Source organism: Rhinatrema bivittatum, chromosome 17 (assembly GCF_901001135.1).
Source record: "Rhinatrema bivittatum chromosome 17, aRhiBiv1.1, whole genome shotgun sequence".
NCBI lineage: Eukaryota > Metazoa > Chordata > Amphibia > Gymnophiona > Rhinatrematidae > Rhinatrema > Rhinatrema bivittatum.
Genome location: NC_042631.1, coordinates 28,631,490 through 28,657,672, shown reverse-complemented (window position 1 = coordinate 28,657,672; position 26,183 = coordinate 28,631,490). Strand labels below are relative to the sequence as shown.

The window sequence follows — 26,183 nt, the reverse complement described above, 5'->3', positions numbered from 1 at the left end:
TCAATCATTCACATACATGCAATCTCTCACTCACACACACAGGATCTCAAACACACATGCTTGCTGGCTCATTCATTCACTCTCTCTCTCCCCCTTCCCCCCCCCCCCCCCCCGGGAACTCGCGGCAGCAGCAGCCACCTCCCAACGCTAACCTCCTTCATTTTCAGCCCTCGCGGAGGCGAAGGCGGAGTCCCATCGGCCGCGGTTGAAGATTTTCATTTTCCTCCGAGCCGCGCTGCAGTCTTCTTCCCGCGCAGGCACCCGATGCTCTCCACTTCCTCTTCCGGGCCGCGGGAAGAAGAGAGCACCGGCTCTAGGCTAAGGGGTGGGTGTGACCCCCCCCCCTCCCAACCGGTTCTTAATGGATCTGCTGTGTTGCAGTCCAGCGCGCCAGCTAGCTAGCAGGCCTCTGGGCTCCTGAATTGCTCACAGGTTTTAAAGTCAAATGGGTTGTCTCCCCAAAGGCTTAGCCACCTGTCTGTCTTCCCTTCCCATGTTCTCCTTGTCACGTCCCCTTCTGTCAGGTCATTGGCAGTGTTACACAGCATCCTGGTGGTACATGCACAGGCAAGGGAAATAACAGTGCTAACCTCAAAGCAGCCCAGACACCTGCAGATTAAGTCATAGTGGCCTGCTTGCTGGTCCTTATTCGTTTCAAGCAGTGCTCCCACACTTCCGCGATTCTGCAGCCACGGGAAAAACAGCATAATAAGCTTGTTGCCACACAATTTACTACCCGCCACACAATCAACAAACCTGTAGCCCCCCCCTACCACCTACCTAATAATTCAGAGGTCAGTATTCAAAGGGATTTGTCTGGCTAAATCCCAAACTTTGCCAGACAAGCCTGAGGTTTAAATGTTCTCCCAATGGCAGGCCTGGTTTTATCCAAATAAGTCATTATCTTGCTAAAACGTAGCCAAATAAAAAAAAAGTAGTGTGGGTGCATACCAGAGCAGAGCAATGTTATTATTTGCTTGTTTATTTATTTTAAAGTGTTTTTATTCCGCTTAGAACAATAAATTGTGCTAAGTGTATTACAATAAAAAATCATAACATAACAATCATAATAGTAAATACAATCAGATAAAAACATTTAAAAAACATACTTACCCAATATTAAGAATTATCAGACTAAAGAGGTCATTTACTGAGCCATGATATTTTATCATGGGAGGGAACAAATACTGTGGGGGGATGGCTCCCCACAGTATTTTTTCTCATGGGGTTTAAATATTATGGGGAAACGTGAAAAATGTGCGATGGCAGCTACTTTTGCCCAAGGCCGCCATCAACTTAAACAGCCGGTAGTAGCCCAAAACACCGCTCTAACCATGTAAAATTCTCCCTTGAGGGTCTAGGTAAACCCCTGCCTTCTGTAGATGTGTCCCAAAGGTATAAAAATTGAAAAGAATAGTTTTGTAAGTCTCAGGACAATTCCCCGCCCCTTCCCAAAATCCTCCTCTTGAACCAAACCCCCCCTCCACGATCAAACCCTCTCCCCAGTTCTGACCTCCCTCCCAACCTAGCACACATTCCAGACACCCCCCCCCCCCCCCATACCTTTCAGTAGTACCCTGGTATTCTAGTGGGCATCTGTGATGTCCAACGGAGCCCAGAACATCACTTAAGGTCTTTTGCTACTGTCACATTTCTCTGTTTACATAAGAACATAAGAAAGTGCCATACTGGGTCAGACCAGCATCCTGTTTCCAACAGTGGCCAATCCAAGTCACAAGTACCTGGCAAGTACCCAAACATTTAGATAGATCCCAAGCTACTATTGCTTATTAATTACCATCATAGCAGTTTATGGATTTTTGTACATTGAATACCCTCCCTACCCCCATCCTCATGAATACCTCTTCTCAGTCCAGATAAATTTATACAAATACAGGACTTATGTGCATAAATGTACCTGCATATCAGGTGAGCAATTTTATAACAGGTCATTTCTGTGGATTAAGCCCTGTTTGACCCACAGAACTGGATTTGAAAATGAACCTCACTATGTCCATCCCTCACTAATCACGTGCTCATCTCTCACTAGCATGTGCCTGCCTGCACATCTGTGTCTTACTGAACATAAGCCTGTCACCTACTCTAATTGTAATTATGTTATTGTGCCCCTACATGAACATACGTTAGGTAGGTGCCATCTGGTGGCCAAATAAAGCTATGTAGTTGCCGGAAAAAACATAACAGTGTGACGAGTTCTTTTTAAAAGAAATCTGTTACTTACTGACTTGCTGCCTTGATGTCAACTTCCAAACCTGTGTATTTCAAGAATTTTTTTTTTAGGTATCTCTCCACTGAATGAGAATCATCTGAAAGACTCGTACCTTTATCGAACAGCTGTAAATCCATTTATGCTGCAAATCAATTTGATATTTCTGCTTTTCTGTTTGAAACAGAACATTCGTGCTCCCTAGAATTTTTTCATCCAAACTCTAGTAAAACCATAGTCCAGCATCACTTTGGTACAATGGGAGTAATATCATCGGTTTAGTATGATAAATTTATTCTAACTGAAACTCGGTTTTCTAATAATTGATAGGAAGCGGGTATTTTTCTTAGCTCTGAAGTTCAATCTGTCCATCTGTCCTGAGGCACATAAAAGGGGCTCTCAGAGATTAAGGCTAAAGCAGGAAAACTAAATTAATTCTTTACTTCGGTTTTCACTGCAGAGGATGTTGGGGAGATACTCACACTGGAACCATTCTGTTGTTGGTGATGATTCAGAGAATCAGTATTACGTACTAGAGCAAATTGACAAAATAGATAGTAGGAAATTGCCGGGACCTGGTGGTATTCACCCCAGGGTACTGAAAGAACTCATATATGACACTGAAGAACTGCTGATGATAATCTGTAATCTGTCATTAGGATCTGTACTTGAAGAATGGAGAGTAACCAACATAAAACCAAATTTTAGAAAGGGATTGTGGTGCTCTAAAGCAGAGGTTCTCAATCTTTTTTATATTGGGTAACACTTTCAAATGTGCTTGATCCTTGTGATGCATCAAACCAAATTTTACATTGTCACATATATTCATACCCACTCTTTACTGGTCACGTGACTGTGAAAATGCCAGGAAATGTACTTTTAACTAAATTGAACAGGGCCAACCCTAACAGCACTCTTTTTCTGTCTAAACCAACCCCTCTCAAGATTCAATCCCAAACTCCTTCTCCCTAATGCCAAATGGTCCCTTTAAGGATTGATTTGCTGTGTGCAAACAGTTTTGCATTTAAACAAAAATTTTTGATTGCATTTCTTTGATGCAAAAATCCTATCACTTTTATGCTTACAGCAACCCAATTCTTAAAGGGAATATTGGCTAAGTCCATCCCTTGCTTAAAATAATTGCCTAATATCTTCTAATAGCAATGAAAATAAAATGTGTATGAAAAAAATACTTTCAGCAGTAACATTCAAAACTGCTCTCTGCATGCAGGTGAAATTCATAAGAACAAGCGTTTGTTAAAATAGAAATGAAGACGGGATGATCATAATTCCGTAAAAGCCAGCGATGAAAAATGCCATCATTTTCAAAGCAAGAATTAACGTTACCCAAGACAGACCCTTGCCAAAACTAAATAGAAAGGCCATAAATTATAAATAGAAATGTGTCAACAAAAGCTGAACTGGAAACCACAGACCATGACTATGTGCAGGCATAGGTAGGCATGTGTGTCCTGAAAATTGCACTCGCTTGTGCGCACGGTCAGGCTATTTTATAACATGCGCGCATAGACGAATATACGTTATAAAATGGCTGTGAGCCCTGTGTGCAAACCGACAAACGTACGCATGTGTGTGCCTGCGCCCCCTGTTTAAAAGTTACCGTCCCTATATTTATTTTGAATCAGTTCGTTTGCCGAACTGAAATTAGCATTCAAGTTATTAAAAAAAAAAATAACGTCCCATTGCCCCTTTACCACTTCCATGGACTTCTCCGAGGATGAACGGGGCAGAAACCAAACCCCAGTTGCTCCTGCCCCACTAGATCAATTTAAAAAAAAAAAAAAAAAGCCAGACTCAGAACCAACTGGTGCCAAGTTGTTTTATTTATTTATTTATTTAAAGAATTTTTATATACCGGGGCACGTAGCAAAACATCACCTCGGTTCACAGTGTAACATAACATAGCAAATAGCTTTACAATGAATATAAATAACGGTTCACAATATAAAATGATATAGTAGCAGGCTTTACAAAAGATTATTATCTGCTTGTAAACTATATACAAGAGACTGAAAATTAACTATATACAAGGGAGGATGCAGTCAAATTTGACTGATAACAGCCCTAAAGCCCTAAAGCAAGTTTGATGGCCTTATTGTCTTATGCTTGTATTGCTTTGTGGCCCTAAAACATCTTGGCAGTGGCCAGCCCTGAGGCTGATGCCATTTTTAAATCATAACCTGGGAGGCAGGAGCAAATGAGGATTGTTCCTGCCCCTGTCATCCATCGAGAGCCCTCAAAAGGGGGAAGGAGTTGTGCGAGGGGGAAGGCGAGAGGCATGTTTTACTACTATGCCAAAATGAAATAAATCTGAACATTTTTAGATTTCAGAGGCACTAGCCATTGGTTTAGTTTGAAATGAACCAAATCAAACATTGGCTTTTTCAGTTTGGATTTATCAATTTTATTTTTTCAAATGAATGCACATCCCTGTTTAGTAATCCACTGGAATTGTTTGAAAATGTAAGTAAGCACGTGGATAAGGGTGAGCCAGTCGGTGTCGCGCATCTGGATTTTCAGAAGGCATTTGATAAAATTCCTCATGAGAGACACATTGGGAAATTAAAAAGTCCTGAAATAGGAGGGCAGTGTCTTAATGTGGATTGGTAACTGATTAAAGTACAGGAAACAAATGGTCAGTTTTCCCCCATGGAAAAGTGCCCCCTAGGATCTATGCTGGGACCAGTACTTGTTTAACTTATTTATTAATGATCCGGAAAAGGGAGCAATGAATGAGGTGAGAAAATGTATAGATGATATAGCATTATTCAAAGTAATTAAAATAGAGGCAGACTGTGAGGAACTGCAGGAGGACCTTGTGAAACTGGGGAATTGAGCAACTAAATAGCAGATGAAATTCAACAGGGGCAAGTGCAAAGTGATGCAAATCCTAAAATTATATGTACACAATATTAGATTCTCACATTAGGAGTTACCACCCAATAAAAGGATCTTTCAATGCATTGAAATTCTCAGTTCAGTGTGCAACGCTGGTCAAAAAGGCAAATAGAAAGTTAAGAATTATTTGGAAAGGAATAGCAAATTAAACTGAAAATATCATATTGCCTCTTTATAAATCTATGTTCTGATCATATCTTGAGTACTGTGTGCAGTTCTGGTTGCCTTGTCTCAAAAGATGATACAACAGAACTAGAAAAGGTACAGAGAAGGGAAAAATAAAATAAAAGATATGGATATGATTGAGGTTTTTAAATCATGAGTGGTGTGTAATGGAATAGTAGGAAATAATTATTTCATTTTTCAAATAGTACTAAGAGTAGATGACACTCCACAAAACTAACTGGTAAAAGATATGGAACAAATTTAAGTGAGAATTATTTCATTCAACGCATGACTAACCTGTGGAATTTGTTGGTGGAAGATTTGGCCAAGGTTAATAGCATAGCTGGGTTTAAAAAAAAAAGGTTTAGACATGTTTCTGGAAGTCAGATCCATTAATATTTATTATTCAGGCAGTTGTGGAAATTGCCATCCCTTACTTTTGGGAGTGATCAATAGGCAATAGCCTTCCCCTTTGTCATCTGCCAGGTATTTGCTGTTGACATGGATTGGCCACTGTCGGAGACAGGATACTAGGGCTTAGATGGACAACTGGTCTAACCCAGCATGGCACTTCCTATTTTCTTATGGACGGTTTTCAAAAGGAGCTAATCAAGTAGCCATAGAGCTACCTGGGTAGATTCCCCTTGGATGAAGCATGTCCCGCATGGAGGGTGTTGAAAGAGGTTGAGGTAGAAGGGCAGGAGAAGTGAATGTACTGGTGGAAGTGGGGAATAAGGAAAGCATATTTTCACTTGATTGGATATTGAATGCTAGCTCACGTTTGTCCTGGGCAGGATGCTTCAGACCATGTTTGTGGCACACTGGTACACTTGTCTTGTACGGAGTGCATCACTTGTAGCACAGGGCCAGATTATGACATAATTAGCAAGAGCACAGCATATTACCTCATATGTGATGTGATGTGTTGTGATGTGCAGTGATGCCCAAGAATTGGGAGGGGAAGAAAAATGCATTTCATGCTTTTCTGGTTCAGAATAAATTAATCTAGCGAGAATACAGTACCAACGGAAGACAGCAAGTGGAAAATGTGGGCATGTAAATTGAAGACCATGGGTATGCAAACCTATCTCATGCATATTCATTATGGTAGTCCCGAAAACCTGACTGGCTAGGTGTGCCTCCAGGAGAGGGTTGGGAGATACTGATTTATTTATTTATATACACACACAGATGGTTGAAGGATTGCTGTTTGACCTCAGAGGAAGGGGACCCAATAGTTTGTTGCTTTCTTTTCACGCCTCATCCCACAGCCCTAATCTGATGTGTTGATAGTATGTCTAGTAGTCATCTATTCACAGATGTAGCATATTCCATTTACCGATTTACAACACTGGTTTGCTTTAAAGGGTGCAGAAACTAGTGTCATGAGATATCTTACTGTAATGATCTTTACAAAAAAAATTGCATGTGTAACGTGTGTGCACGCAGAACAGCACAGCCTTTTCACCGTGGCCTGGGTGAAGCACAGATAGCTGAAAGTCGCACAGCGAGATTGGTGACAGAGTTGGAATTTAACTTTGTATTCTGAAGGTTTAAGTTTTCTCAACCTTCATGCTATCCTGCCAGCCTCGATCACATTATTAAATTCCCAGACTGCTTCCTGTAATGTATGTGTTTGTAGTTATATAATATCCCATAAGGGGTAACATCAAACAAAATTCCCAGGCCCCACGCCTTTGTATGCACTGCAACATACAGTCTGCCCCGAGGGCTGGAGAATGATTCTGCAAGAAACGTTAGAATACCATTCAACATTTCTTCCTTAGGCAGGACTGGTCGGATGCAAGGGTGCTCTTGACAGAGGGAATCCTTTTACATAGAAACATAGAAATAACGGCAGAAGAAGACCAAACAGCCCATCCAGTCTGCCCAGCAAGCTACGCACTTTATCCATTTTTTCCCTTTTTTTTTCTCTCCCACCTGTTACTATTGGCTTCCAGTACCCTCCAGCCCTAATTCCCCTCCACCCCACCACCAATTTAGAGAGTAGCGCTGTATCTGCATCCAAGTGACATCCAGCTCAATTAGGGGTAGCAACCGCTGTAACAAGCAGGCCACCCCCTTGCCCCATACTCTTACCCACCCCTGTTATTATTTTTTGTTTGTTTTTTTATTTTTTTTTGGAGATAGCAGCCCTCCATCCTTCCGCTCCGTGAAGGTGGAACAATAACTACTGGCCACTGGCATCCCGCTCCGTGAATGCCTCTGTGGCTACTGCCGCTCCGTGCAGTGTTTGAATGCCTCTTTTCTAGTGATACTCTCCATCTATTTCCACTAATCCCAACCTTACCGTGTTTGACCTGACGCATTTCACAGATGCATGTAGGTGTTCACCAAGATTGATTTTACAAGATTTTTTTTTTTTTTTTGAAGAGTAGAGTCTGGTGCATTTAAGATTCAGTGAGATTTTAGTGATCTAAAACTGTAATTTTAAGACCAACTCAGAAGCCACGAGTTAAGTAAACTCAATATATTCTCTATAAAGAAAGCTAATTAAGAACCTGACAACAGTTTGGCTTTGATCTGAATTTGCCCGGACATGACAAGAGAATTGATGACAGAAGGTCTCCCAACATGCCTCCAAGCAATCCTGCCAAGCAAGACACTAAGACTGATTTCCTGAAGTATATTAATGTCATAATGTGCATTACGGGGCCAATATTCAGTAAGCCAGCCAGCAGCAAAGTTCTCCAGACTATATTCAGCGGGAACAAGTCTCTCATGGAACACACTTGGCTAAGGTTACCCAGATAGAGTTACCCAGTTAATTTTGCTGCTGGACAGATTACTGGATATTGTTTTTTTTAAAAAATAATTACACCACTAGCCCTGGCAGCCATTATGTCCTCCTTCCCCAAATCTCCAGAAGCACAAAAACCAACAGCGACCGAGCCTGTCCCCCCTCCTCTGATCCCCCTGAGGAATAAAAATGTAGTGGCCTGAGGGCTCCCTTCTCCTCTGATCCCCCAGAAGAATAGAAATACAGTGGGCCAAGGGGACCGCGCCTCCCCTCCTCCAAGCAGGAGCTCACACCCCCTCCTATCTAATGGCTGAAATCCTCACCCAGAGATGTTAAGGTGCTGTGAGCCCCAATGTCTCTCTTCCCTCTCCCTCAAAGAGCTTTGAAGGGGTCTCTAAGCCTCCTGAACTTCCCGGATCCCAACCATCTGCGCCATCTGAAGTGGTGAAGAGGGGCCGGTGAGGGACAGGAGCAATCTCCACTCTTCAGGCTGGCATTGGGTAACCCCAGCTCCCTGCTTTGCCCCATTCAGCCAAGGAGCGAGTGGGGATTGCTCCTTCCCCTTTCACCCTATCGGATGGGAGTAGGGAGGAAAGGGCCTGAGGGTAGGGGGGGCAATCCAGGGTGGGTTGGGAATCTATCTCAAGGTTCTAGGGGGGAAGGAGGAGAGACGTCGGGGCTCAGAGCTCATTGACACCTTTGAGGGGGGGGGGGTCTACAGCTGGAAGGGATAGGTGCTCACTCTGGAGGGGGAATGTGCTGTTGCCAGAGGATGGGGGTGAGTGTTACTTCAATCCGCTGTTGCCCATTTATAGAGCATGGTGATGGGGTCAGGCTGTCCTTAATGGAGTGTGGTAATGTGGACCATGAGTTTGTCCGCCAGGGTTCACCATTGAGAGGTGGGTGTGACTCTCTCCTCCAGGAGCTGCTGAGTGCTGCCTCCACGGCATCCCCGGCCCTGGCTGGCCCAGGGGCAGAATATTATCCCAGAAATCAAACCCAGGATTTCCACACAGTAGCATATAATAATGTCACTGAACCCCATTTTTCTCTTAAATCATAAGAGTCTAGTTCAAATTATGTCGGCTGCTAATAATGTCTAGAAAGGATTTATGTGCTGCAAAATCTTAAAATAAGATAATCTGACCCAAGGTGCCTATTTCTCCAGGGTACAAATAGCCTCTTTTTCTCTTAGATATACACTGGAAAGAATTTAATCTGGTCCAAAATGATCTGCCTTCTAGGAAGGTGTCATAATCCCTAGGTTAAAACACAGACAATTAGCATAATTTGGGAAACTAAAACTTTTTTTTATTGGACAATGCAAAGTATCACACGTATGATACAATTGAAGTTTGTTTTTTGAGTCTGCATGGATCATTTCCCAATGGCCTTTTGTTTATCCTGTGCAGATCCTCATAGCAGAGTGTGCCTTATCTCTCCTGATCAGGACGATCCCCTGAGCTCCTACATCAATGCTAACTTCATTAGGGTAAGTGGCATGCAGGCTGTAATTCAGTTCTGACGGTTGTGTTCATTATTCACATACAATGCCACCCATTTCAAAATGGCCGCCTGGTAGGCAGGCACAGGTACTCGATCAGTAGTATCTGCTGCCAGGACCACTGCCAGACGCAAAGGTGTCCTGGGGGGCAACTAGCCCCGCTGATGAAAGCACCTGTGAATGGCATGGGTACACACCACTAATGTTAGCAATAATATGGTGCGCCTCCCCCACCCTGCCTGATGCCCAAGGTGGGCACTTGTCTTGCCCACCCCTTGCGACAGACCTGTCTACCTCTGCCCTCAGAATGTGACTCTGCTCTGGAGTGAATGGATTGTGTTGGGACTGAGAAAAGTCTGAGATACTTCCTGGTGCACGTACGTATTAACTGAGGCTAATTAGTGGTAAAGAAGCAATAGTCTAGAACGTTTGTACGTTAGTGATAAAGCTCTTTTGATTGCGCTTAACCATCTCTTTCTTAGAAAGGAAGCAAAGTAAAGCATTTCCTTGTTTGCTGTGGTACGGGTGACCTCTTAAATTTGATTTCTTTCGTATGCACCGAGAAGTTTATTTTCAAACAGGTTCTACCCAAGAAACTAAGACGTTAGCTGAGTAAATCTCTGGAGCTCAAAATTGCCCCTTCCCCAGTGGCTGAATCTAGCCAGCAAGTTAGTTTCACAACCTGGCTAGATTTAGCTGCAGGAAAAAAGGAACAGTCCTGGGGGTGGGGAGAGACAGGCAGAGGTAAAGTTTTGTGCGCAAAAGTAAAGCACGAGCAAAGGTCTGTAGCTACATTTGTACCTGCGGGCCCTGCCAAAACTATTTTTCAAAGGGAAGCCTCCTGGGTAATGAGCTTGAGGGTTCGTGGGACCTTCAAACTTTCAGAATTTCCCCCTTGCATAAGTACGATAACATTTTGGGACTGACGCTTCCTGTTGCTGCTTCTTGGAGCTGTCACTAGATAAGGCTTCAAATGGTCATTGCTGGAGATTGTACCATTTACGCCTATGCAGTTGATGTCAACTTGGGTCTTAGCTAGTCAGGGCAAGGATGTGCCGCTCCAAGGGTCCAGTAAATAGTGAAATAAAAACAATAATGCCAGGGGGATAACGGGTTGCCGCAAGGTCAGGGTTTTCTGTTGCAATATACCGTAAGCGCTGAAGCAAAGCCATGGCTCCTACAGAAATTCTTCCAAAGCTAAGGTAAGGTCAAGCCATTCGTTTTCAGAACAGGAGGACTTTATCTGGCAGCACAATCTCTTTCCAGGAAGGGCATTTCTAATCCTTTGGCGTAACTAGGGTTACCAGCTGTTCCACAGACCAGGACTGGGGGGAGGGGGCCTACTTCTGGGTTAGGCCGGGGGGTGAGGCAGCTGAAAGGCCACCCTACCCCTTTTTAAAGGCAAAGGATTCTTCTCTCCAGTGCCTCTTGGTGGGGACACCGGAGACTAATAACGGCGGGCGGGCAAGGAAATAAGAGGGGGTGCCCCATTCCTTTCCAATATTAGCATAAATTTGCATATATTTGTCCCCTGCTCCTGTCTCTTCTCTTTTCCCTTATGTCGTGTACTCAACTGTCTCTCTTTCCACTCCCACTGCCCCTATCTCTCTCCCTCCTGTCTCCTCCCTTGTCTCTTTTCATCCTTAGCCCCTGTGCCCCAATCTCTCTTCCTCCAACCTCTCCTGTGCTCTATTGACTCTCTCCCTTCTCCAGCCCTGTGCCCTCCTCTGTCTCTCTCCCTCCTCCATTCCGAGTACCCTCTCTCTCCCCTTCCTTCCATGTGGCACCTCTGGCTCTCTCCTCCAGCCGGTGCAACTCCCTCTCTATCCCTCCCCCTTCCATCTTCCTTCTCCATTCCCTGCATCCTCTTATTTTTCTCTCCCATCCCGTCTTTTTTGCCTCCTCTGTGCCTCCTTCACTCCTCTGAGGCGTTCCTGAGCTATGCAGGAAGCGCCCCTAGAGCAGCCGAGAGATTGAGCTGTGTTCCCATCCCCTCCCCCCACAGCTTCCAATCACATTAGAGAGAGGGGGTGGGGGAAGAGCCGCAGAGCAGGGGCCAAGGAGAGTGTGCTCAGGTGAGGTCTCACTCCCATTCCCTACAGCTGCCAATCACAGCACGGGGAGAGGAGCTAGGGCAGGGCCTCAGCTCCACTCTCATGCTGCTCGTTCTGCCCTAGTCCCCTCCCCTGCCTGTAAACAGGGCCGTAGGGGAAAGGAGCTGCCTGACACAGGAGATTTTTAGTGTCCAGTCAGTGCTTCCAACCGGACACTGTATAGGTGAACAGAAAACCGGACAGTTGGCAATCCTAGGCGTAACAGTCATATTAAAACAAATCAGCTTTTTGCTAGTACTGCTGTCTGGGACATCTGAGCTTAATTCCAGAGGATGGCTACTGCTTCTCAAATTGGCCTGGACTGGGGATGCTGCAGAGACAGCACTCATAGCCCCTGGGGAGGGAGAAGAGTCCCAGCCATCATGCAACAGTGACACCTACTGGCCAGGCTTGGTATGCACGGGAGCAAAATGGGGAAGGGGGAAACTTAAGATAGCAAATGAAAGTTCACGGCAGCGTGGTTTTCATAGATACTGTCTAGGATTGAACTGGAAGCCAAAAAGAGCAGGGAGAAACTGCTGGGCTCAAAACTCAAAAAGCGTAATCCAACAGACATTGAAACAATCTCATGCCATAGTACCATTTGAGGAAACTAGTCTTATGAAAAACACTTTTTTTCATTTAATGCAGTTCTATGGGCTGTTTTATGACTTTTTGTTTTGATTTTGTTTGAGGTTTTTTTGTAGCTTTTCCATACTGTGTGAAAATTTTGCTTCAGTTAACAAATAAGGATCAGCAGTACTGTTTGAATTTCTGCCTGCGATTCGGTTTAACTTGGACGAATGGTAACAGTCTCTTTTTTTTTTCCTGCTTCGTTGATAGGGATATGGAGAAGAAGAGAAAGTGTACATTGCTACTCAGGGACCCACGGTTAATACTGTCACTGATTTCTGGAGAATGGTTTGGCAGCAGCAATCTCCTATCATTGTCATGATCACCAACATAGAGGAAGTCAATGAGGTAATGTTAAAGCTGCGTGGACCAGGTGAACCTCCAGACAATATTTTGTATTCATTGAGTTTTCACCATCCCACAGCAGATCCACGTAAAGAAAAAAAGACAGTAAGATGATGGAGTACATGGTTTTAAAAGCACACCTCGTAATTTTCCATAGTTACACTGCTATAAATAGGCTCCCAAGCACACTAAATTAGATTTCTGGGCAGTTGTCCTCTCATTCTGTTTTAAAAATCCTGTTTGTTCTTGGATGAAAGATGGTGTATCAATTAATATTGCCATTGCATACATTATAAACCTAAAATGAATATAAGCTTTGCATGAAAATCTGTGGGCAACCAGTGGGTGGTCACTGGCAGTCTCGGTGTGGCACTGTTTTAAAATACTGTTGGCATTTTTCTGAAAGAAGGCGCTACTATGGCTGGTGTGAAACTGGGATGAGTGGCTTAATATGTGGGGGCTTTGAAAAAACGTTCCTTCTACTTTTTGAAAGGATATATGGCACAAAAATGTTCTTTTCTGTAACTTGTACGCTACCAGCCAGCATGATGCAAATAATGTCAGGATTTCTTGTGCATACTCCTTTTTTCCGTGTGTGCAGGGTTCATGACCTATGTGCACACCATGCACACATGCACACAACTTAGTGCTTTGAGAGAATGTGCAGCCTTTTGAAGACCTGCACGATCTATCTCTATGCTCCAACCTTCATTGTCTAAATTGGCATGTCCTTGCTCAGCATACTATAGATGGCTATATGCATGGCTGTAGGAATCAATTTGAATTTGAAACTTGAACTATTAATTTACTTCTTTTGTACTGATCTAACAGTTCACACATTTGACTGCCTGCCTGTCTTCATGCATCTTTTTTTTTATATTGCAACTAGAAATGCACAGAATACTGGCCAGAGGAAAGAGCAACCTATGAAGGAATTGAAATTATCATTAATCAAGTCATACATAAAGATGACTACATGTTAAGGCTCATTACCCTAAAGGTAAGATCACTGCAGGTTTACTGAATCTGGGCATCGAGTTATGTATTTGAGTAGAGATGACTGTGGGTTTTTGTTCCGGAGAAACAGAAAATGTTTTATTCTAGAATATAAATCTTGGGAGCTCTGTTGTGATCCAACAGGGCTATTCATTATTGCACAAATTGACCTATTGTACGAATGCTACTTTTGTAAACCATTGTGATCTTCATTTGGAACGACAGTATATAAAATGTCTAAAGAAAGAAAGAAGTAGCGGAAGAGACATATACTCTGGTTAACCTATAAGCTTCCATTAAAGACCAAGGTGTCTTTTTTAAATCATTAAATGAGATGTTATTGTAACAGCAGGCTACTTAATAATAGGTGGGGATTTCAACTTAACTAGAACACTGTTTTTGGATCCTTACATCTTTATGCTATCCTATGTTTATATGGTTATAAAGCAGTGGAAACCATTTTTTCAACATTTTTCACCTAGCAGTTTCTTCCTATATCTTTAATACTCTTTTCAGCTAAGGGCTTGTTTATGTTTTTATTTAGTTCTTCAGAGTTTTGAGCGGGTTTCTTATGTTTCATTGTATTTGTAATGAAGAAAGACTATTTTTTTGTAGACACATCAAATATTGTTGTAGAGAGTCAGGTAAGTCTGGGGCCTGAGGCAGATTGTTCTGAAAAACATTTCTGAGACCAATGAAACATCACCCTTTCAACATTTTTTTTCAGAGAGAAATCCTTGATTTTCTTTAAAATTCTCCAGACACAATTATAGCCTAAGTGGCATTTCCTGTTTGAGCAGTACAGTACTCGAGTCTGCTTATGTGTCATTTCAGAAAACCTGACTTTCTTGAAAGCAGATAACTGCTAACATTTTTATGGGTTTTGACTGCCTGATATGTATAACAAGATTTTATGTATACAGCCTTCCTGTTTTTATGTATTAATTATTATGATAAATTATTATTTCATTTGCATTATAGGTATTTACTTGTTATTTACTGATTAATTGCTGTTTTAAGAGTGTTTATTGTAATTGATTGTTATGCACTTATATTTTATTGTTTTATTATTTGTGGTACCTCACGTTCAGCACTTAGGGGTCGATTTTAAAAGGAGCGCGCATCCATGTTTGCGTGGTTCCTGGCGTGCACACATGGATGCACCGATTTTATAATGCGCCTGTGCGGGCGGCCCGCAGCTTGCACGTGCAGGGGAGGGGAATTTTACAAAGCAATGCACAGCGACGCAAACGGGCCCGTTCCCTCCCGCTCCGCTTCCTCCCTCTTCCCCATTCCTCCCACCCTACCCTAACTATGCCTAATTTTTTTCTTTTAATACTTACTGCTCCTCCGGAGCAGACGTAATCTGCGAGCACCGGCCGGCTGCCCCACCCCCCCCCCGGACCACCCCTTTTCCCTCAGCCGGCAGTTCTGCGCATGACGGCGTTTACGCGCATGGCCGGGCCCATTGTAAAATGCGCGCGGCGCACGCAAGGCCCAGCCACGCGCCTAAACCCCGAAATTTATGCGCATAGCCCTTTTAAAATCCAGGCCATAGTGAAAAGGCAAGTAATAAATTAAGGGGGGTACTACGCACTTAAAATCAGTTTTATCCTAGGGGGCATGCACAGAACCCGAGTTTGAACATATTTTCACACGCATACTAAACAGGCATTTCGGGGCAGGGAGCTGGGGCGGGATTGGGATTTATGTGTATACTTTCAGTTTTCAAAAGTCCGCATGCAAATCCACATGCGCAAAATTACACTTAGCCAGGAGACCAGCATGAAACGGGTCCATAAGCACAGACAAACTGAAAGCCCGTAAGTGTTTTTTCCGTGTTTAAAGATCGGTCCTCCTGCAGGAAATTATGCAGGGCCTGATAACGGTATTTCATAAACCGATCGCCGACCCAAGGAGGTACCGCGTTTCCAATTCACTGTCTTCACTTGGGTCACAGAGTGGCGAACAAGAAAGAAGCCTGAAACATTACTGGTACACGTCCTGGCCAGACCAGAAGACTCCAGACCAAGCACCAGCTCTGCTACACCTGGTACAGGACGTAGACGAAGCAACACAGCGCGCAGAGGGAACAAACAACCCAATTATTGTTCACTGCAGGTAGGCTGATGCAACACCACCCGGCCATAAAAGCCACCGAAATATGCAGAGCAAATACACAGGGAGACGCTGACATGCGGGGCATCACAGTAAAGGAACGGGTCTTTTGCTCCCACATGAAACAAGATTAATTTCTATGGCAGGTGCTGTGCAACCATACGGCTGAAATGACCTAAAATTGGGCCAGCCTGCTGGCTCAATGGAAGTCCTGGGGACGGCCTTATGGAGGGAACTGGGTTCAGTTCCTGGCTCAGGTCTTCAACTCCCCAGGTTGGTGGGGGCGGGGGGGGGGGGCCGAGAGGGCGGTCATAGTCCCTGTGCAACAGCAGCACCTAGTGGCCAGATTTACAACCTACAACGGTAGGGTTCTAGAAGGAACCCAGGTGCATGGCCACAGGGTTCCTGGACTTCGTAACCCAGGAAGGGATATAAAAAAGGGGGAAAGAACCCCTGGATTGTTTGAAATGAAGGTTCATGGCGCTGGATCCCAGTCCTAATTCCAAAAGAGCAAGAGGAAATCGCAGGGTCCAAAAAAAAAAAGAGCTAAAATTGTCTGTTTAAAAAAAAAAAAACGGGCACGTGCCAGTTCAGGACTCACAGGGCTTGAATTACTGCCAGCTCCAGCCATGACCAGCCCTATCTCTTGGCGTCCGCGATGCCGGTGGTGCTGATCGGGCAGTGCTAGAGCAGGACGTGAGAGGCGAGGGCCAACCATGGCTGTGACGGACAGTTGACGTTGACAGATGCCACATCCGCTTATTAAAAACAGGTCATTTCGGTCTACTGTGTGGCCATGATCTTCTAAAAAAATTATTTTTTAACAGGTTCACTTTATGTGGTGCCCTTTTCATAAACTCATAGAAATCTCCCTGGTAGCTATTTAAATCCTCTGGTCTTTGCACGAAAGAAGAAAAAATGGTTACAACTGACTGATGTATTTATGTACGTTGTTTACTATTTTGTCTTAGTTGTTGGTAATTCACTTTGAGCCAGGGATGCAGAGTATAAGCGTTAAACTAAATTAAGTAGAAAAAAGGTCAGCTTTCATCAGAATTTCTCACCGAGGGTAAGGGCTACTGTTCCATTCGGCTCTTACTTTTGCACGGAGGACACTGCTGGCAGAATCCCCCAGCCTGGGTGCAAAGAAATATTATCTTTCAGTTCTTCTTGTATGGAAAGGACCCATGAGCATTCAAAGGGGGACGTTCTAAGCTTTGAACCCCCATTACCTGCCACATGTGAGTAGGGGAGGGGGTGTTGTTAAAAGCCATTTCCAGGGGGGGGGGTAAAATAGGGCTCGTGGGAAATGACCCTCCCTATATGCGGGCAAAGCAGTGAGCCGAGGGGGAGGGGGGCGGATTGGGGAGGGGCTTGCAGTTATGCGCATCCTTTGGAAGTTTTGAAAATAAGTGCGGATTGTTTCCCAGAACCGCCCCCCCCTCCCCTTCCCCCCCCGCGCGCTCATTAGTAGGTAAAATGTCTCGGCAGACGGTTCCGGGGGTTATAAAAAAAAAAATCACCCCAGGAAATTCCCGTGTTCAGGTCCGATGCCTGCGCTTTTACCCAGATTTGTGCATTTTCCATGTAAGTCTATTGCAGCCTTTAACAGAAGTGGCAGCGCTGGCCTCACAGAGCATTGACTTTCTCATCTCTGTTTTGCAGCGCAGGACTGGGGAGGACTGGCTGCTTCATTGCCACCAGCATTGGCTGTAAACAGTTGAAGAACGAGGGGATAGTCGACATACTAAGAACAACTTGTCAATTACGGTTAGACAGGTAAAGTCTTCTTTTTAAAAATAAGATGCTTTTTTTTTTTTTAGCAGATTGGGGGGGGGGATGATGCAAAAGAAAAAAAAATTTTACAACAAGGGTTGTAAATATTTAAGCCCAAATGTCAGACCGGGGACCGTGGCGTTACATTATCATGCGTTCCTCTCTAAGGAGTCGAATCACAGCAGCATCGGGTACCGCTTCTCCCCCCCCACGTATTCACGTAAGGAGTAGCACGTCATCCGTAAAAAAAAAAAAAAACACGCCTGTGGCTCCGACCGTACCGCGGGGCGCTGCGTTCTGGGGCTGCGGCGGCCGAGCCGTTCCCCTGGGACGACAGGTCTGGGGAAAGCCAGTAGCAATGCCGGGGCGGCTCTTCGGTGTTCTTCTGCGCTAAATGGTCTCTTTCAGCGCCTGCGCTTTTGCCTGTCGCTCCACACACACACAAAAAAAAAAAAGAACGCGTCCCGCATCGCCTTCAATCGGGGGCTCTCCTCTCCCTCGTTCTCCGCTAAGCTCCCTCGGCCAGCCCCCTGCACCTTCTGGCACTGAAAACTACGCTGCAGTCCTTCATTCTGAGTCGGTGATAAATCTAGTCTTGAAAAGGAGACCACAGGTAGGTAAAGTGTATTTCACAGGCATAATTACACACAGTGGGTAGCAACCGTGGTAATTTGCCACCCTGCTGAGGCTACTGAAATAAAAGGGATTTTATAGACAAGTGTACATTAAGCCATTGATTGCGGGAATCCCATGTACGTTCTGTGTAATCTTATTTTATTGTTGTGCCTTTACCGTGTATCCGCATTAACTCTGTGCACCGCAGGGAAGGGAAGGGGCTTGATACTGCGCATCAAGCACAAACTTGGGGGCTGGCCCCCCAGGACTCGTGCGGCAGCACCGTACCGCTGCACAGGGCACCCAGATTCAGATCCCTCCCCCCCCCAACCCTCGAAGCCCCCCTGGGCACGGTGTGGAAGTGGTGCACCCCCCCCTCGCCCCCAAAGTGCCAGATCACGTAAGCAAACAGTTCAGCACAGGTGCGGGGGGGGGGGGGGGGGAACCTCAGGATGCAACAGGTAATAAAACGAGAGAGCTAGAAGAGCGCCCGTCTCCGAGAGTTTATGCAGGGCGCAGTTTTCACAGCCAGGACTGGCACTGTCAGGCGCCCTTATGTACAGACCATGGTGAACCTTGCTTACTGGGCAGTGTTTTGCACTTGAACTAGCAGGGGCCAAGTTTAAGAAGAGACTTCTCATGTTTCCTTTTGCAGGGGAGGAATGATTCAGACTTGTGAACAGTATCAGTTTGTGCACCACATTTTGAGCTTGTACGTGAAAGAGCAGGCCCAGGCTGCGGAGGAATAAGGAATCCAGGCACAGTGAAACCAGGAGAACTCTAACTGGAGTCCCATGTACAGCGGAGAGCAATGGTAACTCAGTCTTAAATGAAGATTTTTTTTTATTTATTTCCCTTTGGTATTGCTTTCTTCTACGCGCTTGTTTGCATCAACATTTAAGAACTGAAATGCTGCTTTTTCTTCAACTCATGGCAGGATATAACGTTCACCAAAAAAAAAAAAAAAAAACCCCCACCCCCAAAAACTTACATATTTATATTGTAAAATAGGAGTAGTTGGGATTCTTTTGTTACAAAACAAAACAAAAAAATCTCATTGTATGTGTCTACGTTTACTATTTTAAAAAAGAAAAGGATTTGATTGCTGGCAGATACAGGATGGAGCTCTTTTAAATGTCACGCTGAAGTATATAGCCTACATTGACTATGTCTGACAGAAAATCTTTTGCCTTTTTCCGGATTGTTTTTGGGTTGTTTTTTTTTACATTTTGAACTACCGAATACTGTGTCCCATCGACTTGTTAAGTCCTTGCATCGACCCGTTCCAGCTGATTCACACCAAAATCGTACACATTTTATGTATTTGTTTTTAAACTGGTCCCTTTCACCTTTACCCAAAAGGATGCTGATGCTGATGGATACGGGGCCAGGAGGTTTAGAGATGGAAAGGGGAGGCTGCTATGGTGCCATCTTCTCCTCCTGACTCAATGACTAGGTTCCTGAACATAAACTTCTGGAGCAATAGACCCTCCCTCCCCCCTCTCTCCCTTCCAGAAAGGGAGTGAAAAATCTGCAGTAAAGTCCATTCCTCATGTGCCATTTAATGGAACACAACTCTTTGACAAAAGCCCTCGCTGTATCTTAACCCAACCCATCTTTTGAATCCAGCTTTTGACCATTGAATCACTTGGCAGAACTCTCATGATGGGAGGAGGACCTTCTGGATGATACGCACCAGCCCTGTAATGTTAACCATCAATGCTGTTACCTTTCCATCTCTCGTCAGGTGTTGCTTTCCTGGATTTCAAGCAGAGGAAGAAAGCATTGTGAAATTATCGTTTAAATGGATTTTTTTATGTAATATACTGTACCTTCTCAGAAACACGGGACAGGTTTAGAAGCAGTTTCCGATTTTCTAAGCCTTCCCAGGTATCGGAGACAGTTCAATTTGCCCTTTTCAGTTTATTTTGGAAACTAGTTTGAAACCATGTTCCAGACCGATTTGGTTCAGAAGGACATGCAGAGGTCCTGACATTTAAACCGCAAACCACGGAATACCGTTATCTCTTAGGAGCTCGGGTTTTTGCCCGCCTTGAGTTTTCGGTGAACAATTGCAGACACTTTGTCTACCCGGTTAACTTTCCTGGAAACAGTTCCCATTTGCCAGGGCTGAGAATTGTGAGGTTTCAATTGTGGGGTTTCTTCTGATCCGCCAGGGACGGAGGACGAAACCAGTCTCACTCCATGCACATGGGGGGAGGGGGGGTTTGCACCAAAAAACTCAACCCAAGTCCATGTGTTCCTCCCGCCAATGGATCTGTAAATATCTCATCGACCCGGTGTGCCTGAACGTGACAAAATGTGTTCCCTTCCACTGGATTTTATTCGTGTTTCTATACTAATTTCAATTAAAAGTGATTGAGGTGAATTGGTATCATCTTTATCCGTTCTGCTAGTGCCATAGTCATTAAATAGAGCAATAAATTGAAGCTTTTTAAGAATTTAACTGTCTGTAAACCTCAGCATTGCTTCCTTTCATGTAGTATCTGTGTATGATATGGATTGGGTTGGTCATGTTACATATCATAAGAATACCTGGAGAACCGAAGGTGACCTCAGGTGCCATGGACTCTGGCCGTACTGTGGGATTCCCTCCTTTTTTTTTTATTTGTTGCTTTTCCAAGGCTCACAAACCAGTGTAAAGGCGTTTTGGTGCAGCTTTCCAACCTAGCCGACACTTTCTGCCTTTCTCAGTTTTTAACTGCTCTGCCATGGATTTGTAGCAAGGCGCACACAATTGCAGCGCTGTATAACCGCTGGGGGGGGGGGGGAGAAAGATTTTCAGAAATTCCAACCCAAAAAAAAAAAAATCCCGACAATGATTTGTATTCATACTTGCCTCTACCAGATGCTTTTTTTTGACTACCGCACAGAGCCAATCAAAGAAGTCCCATTTTCGGAGCTCATTCTTCGGCCTCAGTGCATGTGGTGGGAAGGAGAGGGCGGGTCAGATGAAATGCTACAGAAAGATGGGAGAGAGAGAGCACCATTTTTCATTTGTTAAATTCATTTTGCTTCGGGGCATACATAGTGCTGTGTGGAAGCTCTGTGGTTCCATTGGAGAGCAGATGTGCATTGAGGATGATTTGGGTCCGTGAGTTTGGGGTGCTCTGTTCCTGTGCCCTTCCATTACGGAGCCCTTTGGGTGTAGCGATGTTCCGAGCATCATCCGTGCACAGTGCAGAACGGAACGGCGTGCCGATATTGTGTGTCAAATGTAGGGACAGCTACCAATTGAGCCAAAAATGCAGCCACAAAGCTTCTAGAAAAAATAGCTTCCAGTATTTTAGGTTTTCATGGGGTTATCCTGAGGCACGCCTGTTCTGGGAACAAATCTGCTTTAAAAGCTATTGACAGATAATTAATAAATGTCACCAGGTTTCTGACATCAGTATCTTCCTGCTGTTTAGCGGCTAGCTAAGTTAGTCAGATAAACTTAGCCAGATAAGTGCCGATATTCGGACATCCGGCTAACTTTAATGTTATCTGGATTAATTCAGCGGTGCATCCGTACCATTGAATTAACCCAGATAACTTTAAAGTTAGCCGGATAAGTTTATCCAGCCAACTTTAGACCTGCTCGATAGCAAAACTCACTTATCCGGTTAAAACAACCGGATAAGTCCTAATATCAGCACTTATCCAGATAAGCTGCTGGATAAGCCCTAACACTGGGATAAGTGGCACTGAATAATATCGGGGCCCAACACTTTAAATATTATGGAAGTGGGGGTGTTAAAAGTGAGAGGACATACGTATAATAACTGAGACACAAGCAGTTCCCATTGGACCAAAAGAAATGTCACCGTAGGATCCTGTCCTCCTCTGCAGGCTCAGGGAAGTTTACCATTACAGAACTAGTCCTCGCTGCATCGTGGGATGCCCCACTGCAAGCACGCCCCGAATCTATAAACTATCACCAATTACAGAGACTGTCCTTGTCTCACCGAAAAAATGTTGCCACGGCTGCACTGCTTCTGTCCTGCAAATTCTGAGTCCAGTGCTCGAGTCCAGTGCTCTTCCCCCCCCCCCCCACACACACATGTGTGTGGGGGGGAGGGGAAGAGAGTTAAGACATCTCTCCCTATCATTAAATGTTCATCTTAAGAGTGTAAATGTTGCCATGTGGAGTGTGCAAACCCACAGTCCTGTATTATAAAGCAGCTGGCAGCAACTGGCCAAGGCTGGATTGTCTGGCACATTTCCACATGCCATCGTGCTCCTTAGCAGCGCTGCATGCAGTGGGGAGTGGCAGTTAAAACGGCTCTGGTAGATACTGCAGGGAGCTGCTTCGCTGTGGCGCTTATAAAGTTTTAAAACCCTTATTATTCAAAGACAGGAATCTGAAATGATGCAGGTTCTTTACAAGAAGTTAATATGCCTCTGAGGGGGTTGCCATGTATTGTATAGAAGATTGTTATTGCTGCTTGTTTGCATTCAGAATCTCTTGCCAGTTGCTGCACACACGGAAGTGCGCATTAAGACGTACCCTGGGCAGAGCGTAGTCGTTTATAAGATTATAAACCCTCAGCCTTCCCCCACTGCACCTTCCCTAATACCTGTCTTGCCCGTAAGAGCTTCGAAAACTTGGCTTGTGTTAAAACAGTTTAATGGTGCTGGGATCCGTGATGAGCACCTTCCCCCGCCAGAATCCCAACCTCCCGATATGCAGATCGGAATGAGGTTGCCTTTTTCTCAAGAACGAACTCACATATTTTTTGTTTTTGTTTTGGGGAGGACAGTCTTCAAAGCCATTGATGCAAGTAAACAGCAATTTACATGTGGATATTGGCTGGCTGAACATTGACCTCCCTTCATGCAGCCAGAAGCAAATGCGTTCTTCCACAACACGCGGACTTTTAGCCACCTCCCAGGGGTGATGAAATGGGCAGGTCCAGAAAACAATGCACAGAGATTGTATTTTCAAGTCCTTGCATGCATTATTTTAACTACTGAAGAATACCCTACCTGCCCAGAAAACATGTTCAGAAAATCCATGGGCAATTTGCACCAGTGGCAGGTTTCAACGGGAAAATAGCTCTGCACTTTCCCTCTGAAACCTGGTGCAATATCTGTGGGTAGAAAGCGGACAGTGTGAACACTACCCCCAGAACAGAACTATACTCGTAGGAAAGGAAGATTCCATTAATGTTTCACAATGAGGCTTACTGTAAAGACAAGTCTGGTTGGGTTGTCGACATGGTTGCCTTGTCGTTCATTGGCACAGGTTTAATAAAATGAAACAAAACAAATATTCTTACCTTCACAGTGAATGTTTAAGGGCCTTGAATATCAAAAATGGGCTCTCTGTGGCTGTATTATGTTGTATGTCATGAAACCGATTGTTATAATAGATATTTAGGATGCAAGTATAACTGTTCATTTGTGTGTGTAGGGACCACTTTGGGGGGGCGGGGGGGAGATAGGCTGCCTTCATGTGCCAGAAATTGTGATTTTCAAAGTCAGTTGACTCAAGAGTAACACTAGAAAACATTTCTGCATGGAAAGGGAAGTAAATACATGAAATGACCTGCTTAGGAAAGGTGATAGAGGCAAAAACAGTAACCAAATTCAAGAAGATATGGAATGCACACAGAGGATCTCTAGATGCACACACGTGAGTGGAAAAAGCCATTGATCAACTGGAGTCAATGACATTGCTCCAGAAATGAAATTTGGCAGACTACATGGGTATTATGATCCTTATCTGACATTATATTGTATGTTTCTATGATTGGCTGATTCAGGGTTATTTGTCACTTAACACCAATATATACAAAGTATTGATTGAGTCTATAATGCTCATGCCTACCTGATAGATTAGTCACATGTTTTTTCCAGTTTTCTAAGAAATCAGTTTCCGACAAATCTTGATTATATCAAAGAGAATTCTTATCTCCCATAATCATTCTTACACAAAATTTTACTACAGTCTGTAATTTTAATTCTGATATAACAAACTCTTTATAACAAACAAGTTCATTGACTCCTAATCCACTTATCCTTGGGAGCAGATAACTGTTCTAAGGAGGAAATGAAGTAGGACTAGGAATTGCTTCATCAAGAGGTTTGCCCATAACCATAGAATGGCTTGGAGACCCATTTTTCAGAGCAGATTGGTGAAGTTCCAGTTTTACCTGCCTTGCAGATACGAAATTGCAATTCTGATTTTTTGTAGGGAAATCAGAACTCCAAGTCGGGTGCAATGGGATAACAGAAGCTTGGATCACCCTCTCCTAAAATCATGGAGTCGCTTGGGCACCCTACCCTCGATGAAACTTTCCCGTAGCATGCTTATAGTTAACCCATGCCAACATTTAGCATTTTCCCCATTTGCAGCCTGCGGTTACAGAACACATATGAGGTTGTTTGATGTGAATTTTGCTTGTCTCAATCCACTGTTGTTCTATGTGTCTTCTCTCCATGCATCCTTGGAATACCAATAGATTATAATACAAATCCTAGAGGAGTTTGGATTTTTATGTCCTATTGTTTGTCATCCCAGGTTAGACAAGTGTTTTTAACTAGTTTTCAAAGAAAAGGTTTTTAAATTACTTCAAAAAAAAAAAAAAAGGTCTAGCACGGGCATTTTTAACATTTTTATGAATGTGATAGACATATCACCTAGAGGATGTTTTTAATGTACTTTTTATTGATGTGAACAGATGTGTTTCTTTGCATCAAATAAAGGCTGATTTAAGACACTGAGTCCATGATGTTTTGTATTCCTACATTGTCATTAATCATTCTTGTTGTGCTTTTCAGCCTTGCAAGCAAGGTTCGCACAGTATAGGGATTTGCTGTCATTTGAAAAACCACATGGAAACAACTACATTTGTTTTGTGACACTTCCAATCCAAAATGACAGAAAGCACATTTAGTTTCATTTGTTTATTTTATTGCATGCTAAAACCAACTCTCATGCAGTGAAACAATTTAGCATGCGCTAAAAAGAAAAAAAAGAAAACAAAAATCCTAAATACCAGACAAAATGAAAAACTAAATGACATTTTTTCCATTCACACCCCTAATACACGAAAGGAAGGTTCGGGACAGAATAGAATTAATCAGGAAGCTGTGAAGAAGTTTGGGAATGAGAAGCCCTAAAGATATTTATAGAGGTTGTCTGAGGACTATCAACAGTTTAGGATTGTCAGGTGGCTCCAGGTCTTCAGGATTAGGGTAAACCAGATCTGATTGTCTCCTGTAGCAGTTATGGCCTTGTGGTTCTAGTTTCTTTACAGACATTGGAACTATAAAGTCTGCAGATGCAGTGGGCAGAAATCAAGATTGCCTCAACTTGTCACTATGCTCTGGAGCCTTCTAGGAGCCCTGCACCAGGTACACAAGCTCACCAGTGTGGGGTTGGAATGGTAAAGGGCAGAATTCCCAGAGAATGCTACTGGAGAAGTCGGAACAAAGGAAGGGCCTAGTCTTAGGGGACCGATGTGTGTTCATGCGCATTCACAGTGCTGTTAGCATGGGTAAGCCAGTGTACGCCTGCTAACAGCACTGTTAACATGTGCAAATTAGTTTGCAAAAGTTCTAATGTAAAATCTATGCTAGTGAGGTAATGAGATGCAAAGCTATGCAAAGTAGCTCATTACCTACAGTACTAGCACAGTGAAAAATTGTGTGCACAAACTGCTTCACAGATGCAGTGTAGTACTCCAGGAGGTGTAGTTACTTTAGTTTTTTTTTGTGCCATACAGTCCCTATGTACCTGCGTGCTTTACTGTCTGCTTGAGTTGCATGTCGTTAACATCAACTGTTAGTACGCATGATAAACACCGTAGCCCCTTAGTGTTCTTTATCCAATGATCCTACCCAGTAATAAATACTGAGCAGGTGTGGTGTAAGCTCCAGGTCTCAGCACTTTTCATATGACTTTATAATAAAGGCTTTATCAGGTCTTTAGGTGTTAGACCAGTTTTGTACCCTCTCGTCGACAAGATTCGGCCATGGTTTGCTGAATCTTAGGTAACCTGTTTGAATATTTTTTGACTTACA

The 26,183-nt window shown here is 43.9% G+C and overlaps 1 protein-coding gene across 2 annotated transcripts in view; it reads left to right on the top strand.

The window, feature by feature from the left end:
- PTPN5 (protein tyrosine phosphatase non-receptor type 5) overlaps positions 1–24,881 on the top strand; it is a 150,504-nt gene extending 125,623 nt beyond the window's left edge. Inside the window, exons 7-13 of one of the 2 annotated variants that reach the window (XR_003853261.1) lie at positions 9,485–9,564; positions 12,513–12,650; positions 13,537–13,647; positions 15,604–15,764; positions 17,427–17,540; positions 18,808–18,966; positions 24,352–24,881. Coding sequence is in view for 1 of the 2 variants with exons in the window: in XM_029582841.1 (XP_029438701.1) it covers positions 9,485–9,564; positions 12,513–12,650; positions 13,537–13,647; positions 15,604–15,764; positions 17,427–17,540; positions 18,808–18,901 (698 nt within the window). In the remaining variant the exon portion in view is untranslated. Of the gene's footprint in view, positions 1–9,484; positions 9,565–12,512; positions 12,651–13,536; positions 13,648–15,603; positions 15,765–17,426; positions 17,541–18,807; positions 19,123–24,351 lie in introns of those variants that run through there. The other variant, XM_029582841.1, reaches the window with a different exon arrangement.
- Positions 24,882–26,183: the final 1,302 nt, after the last annotated feature.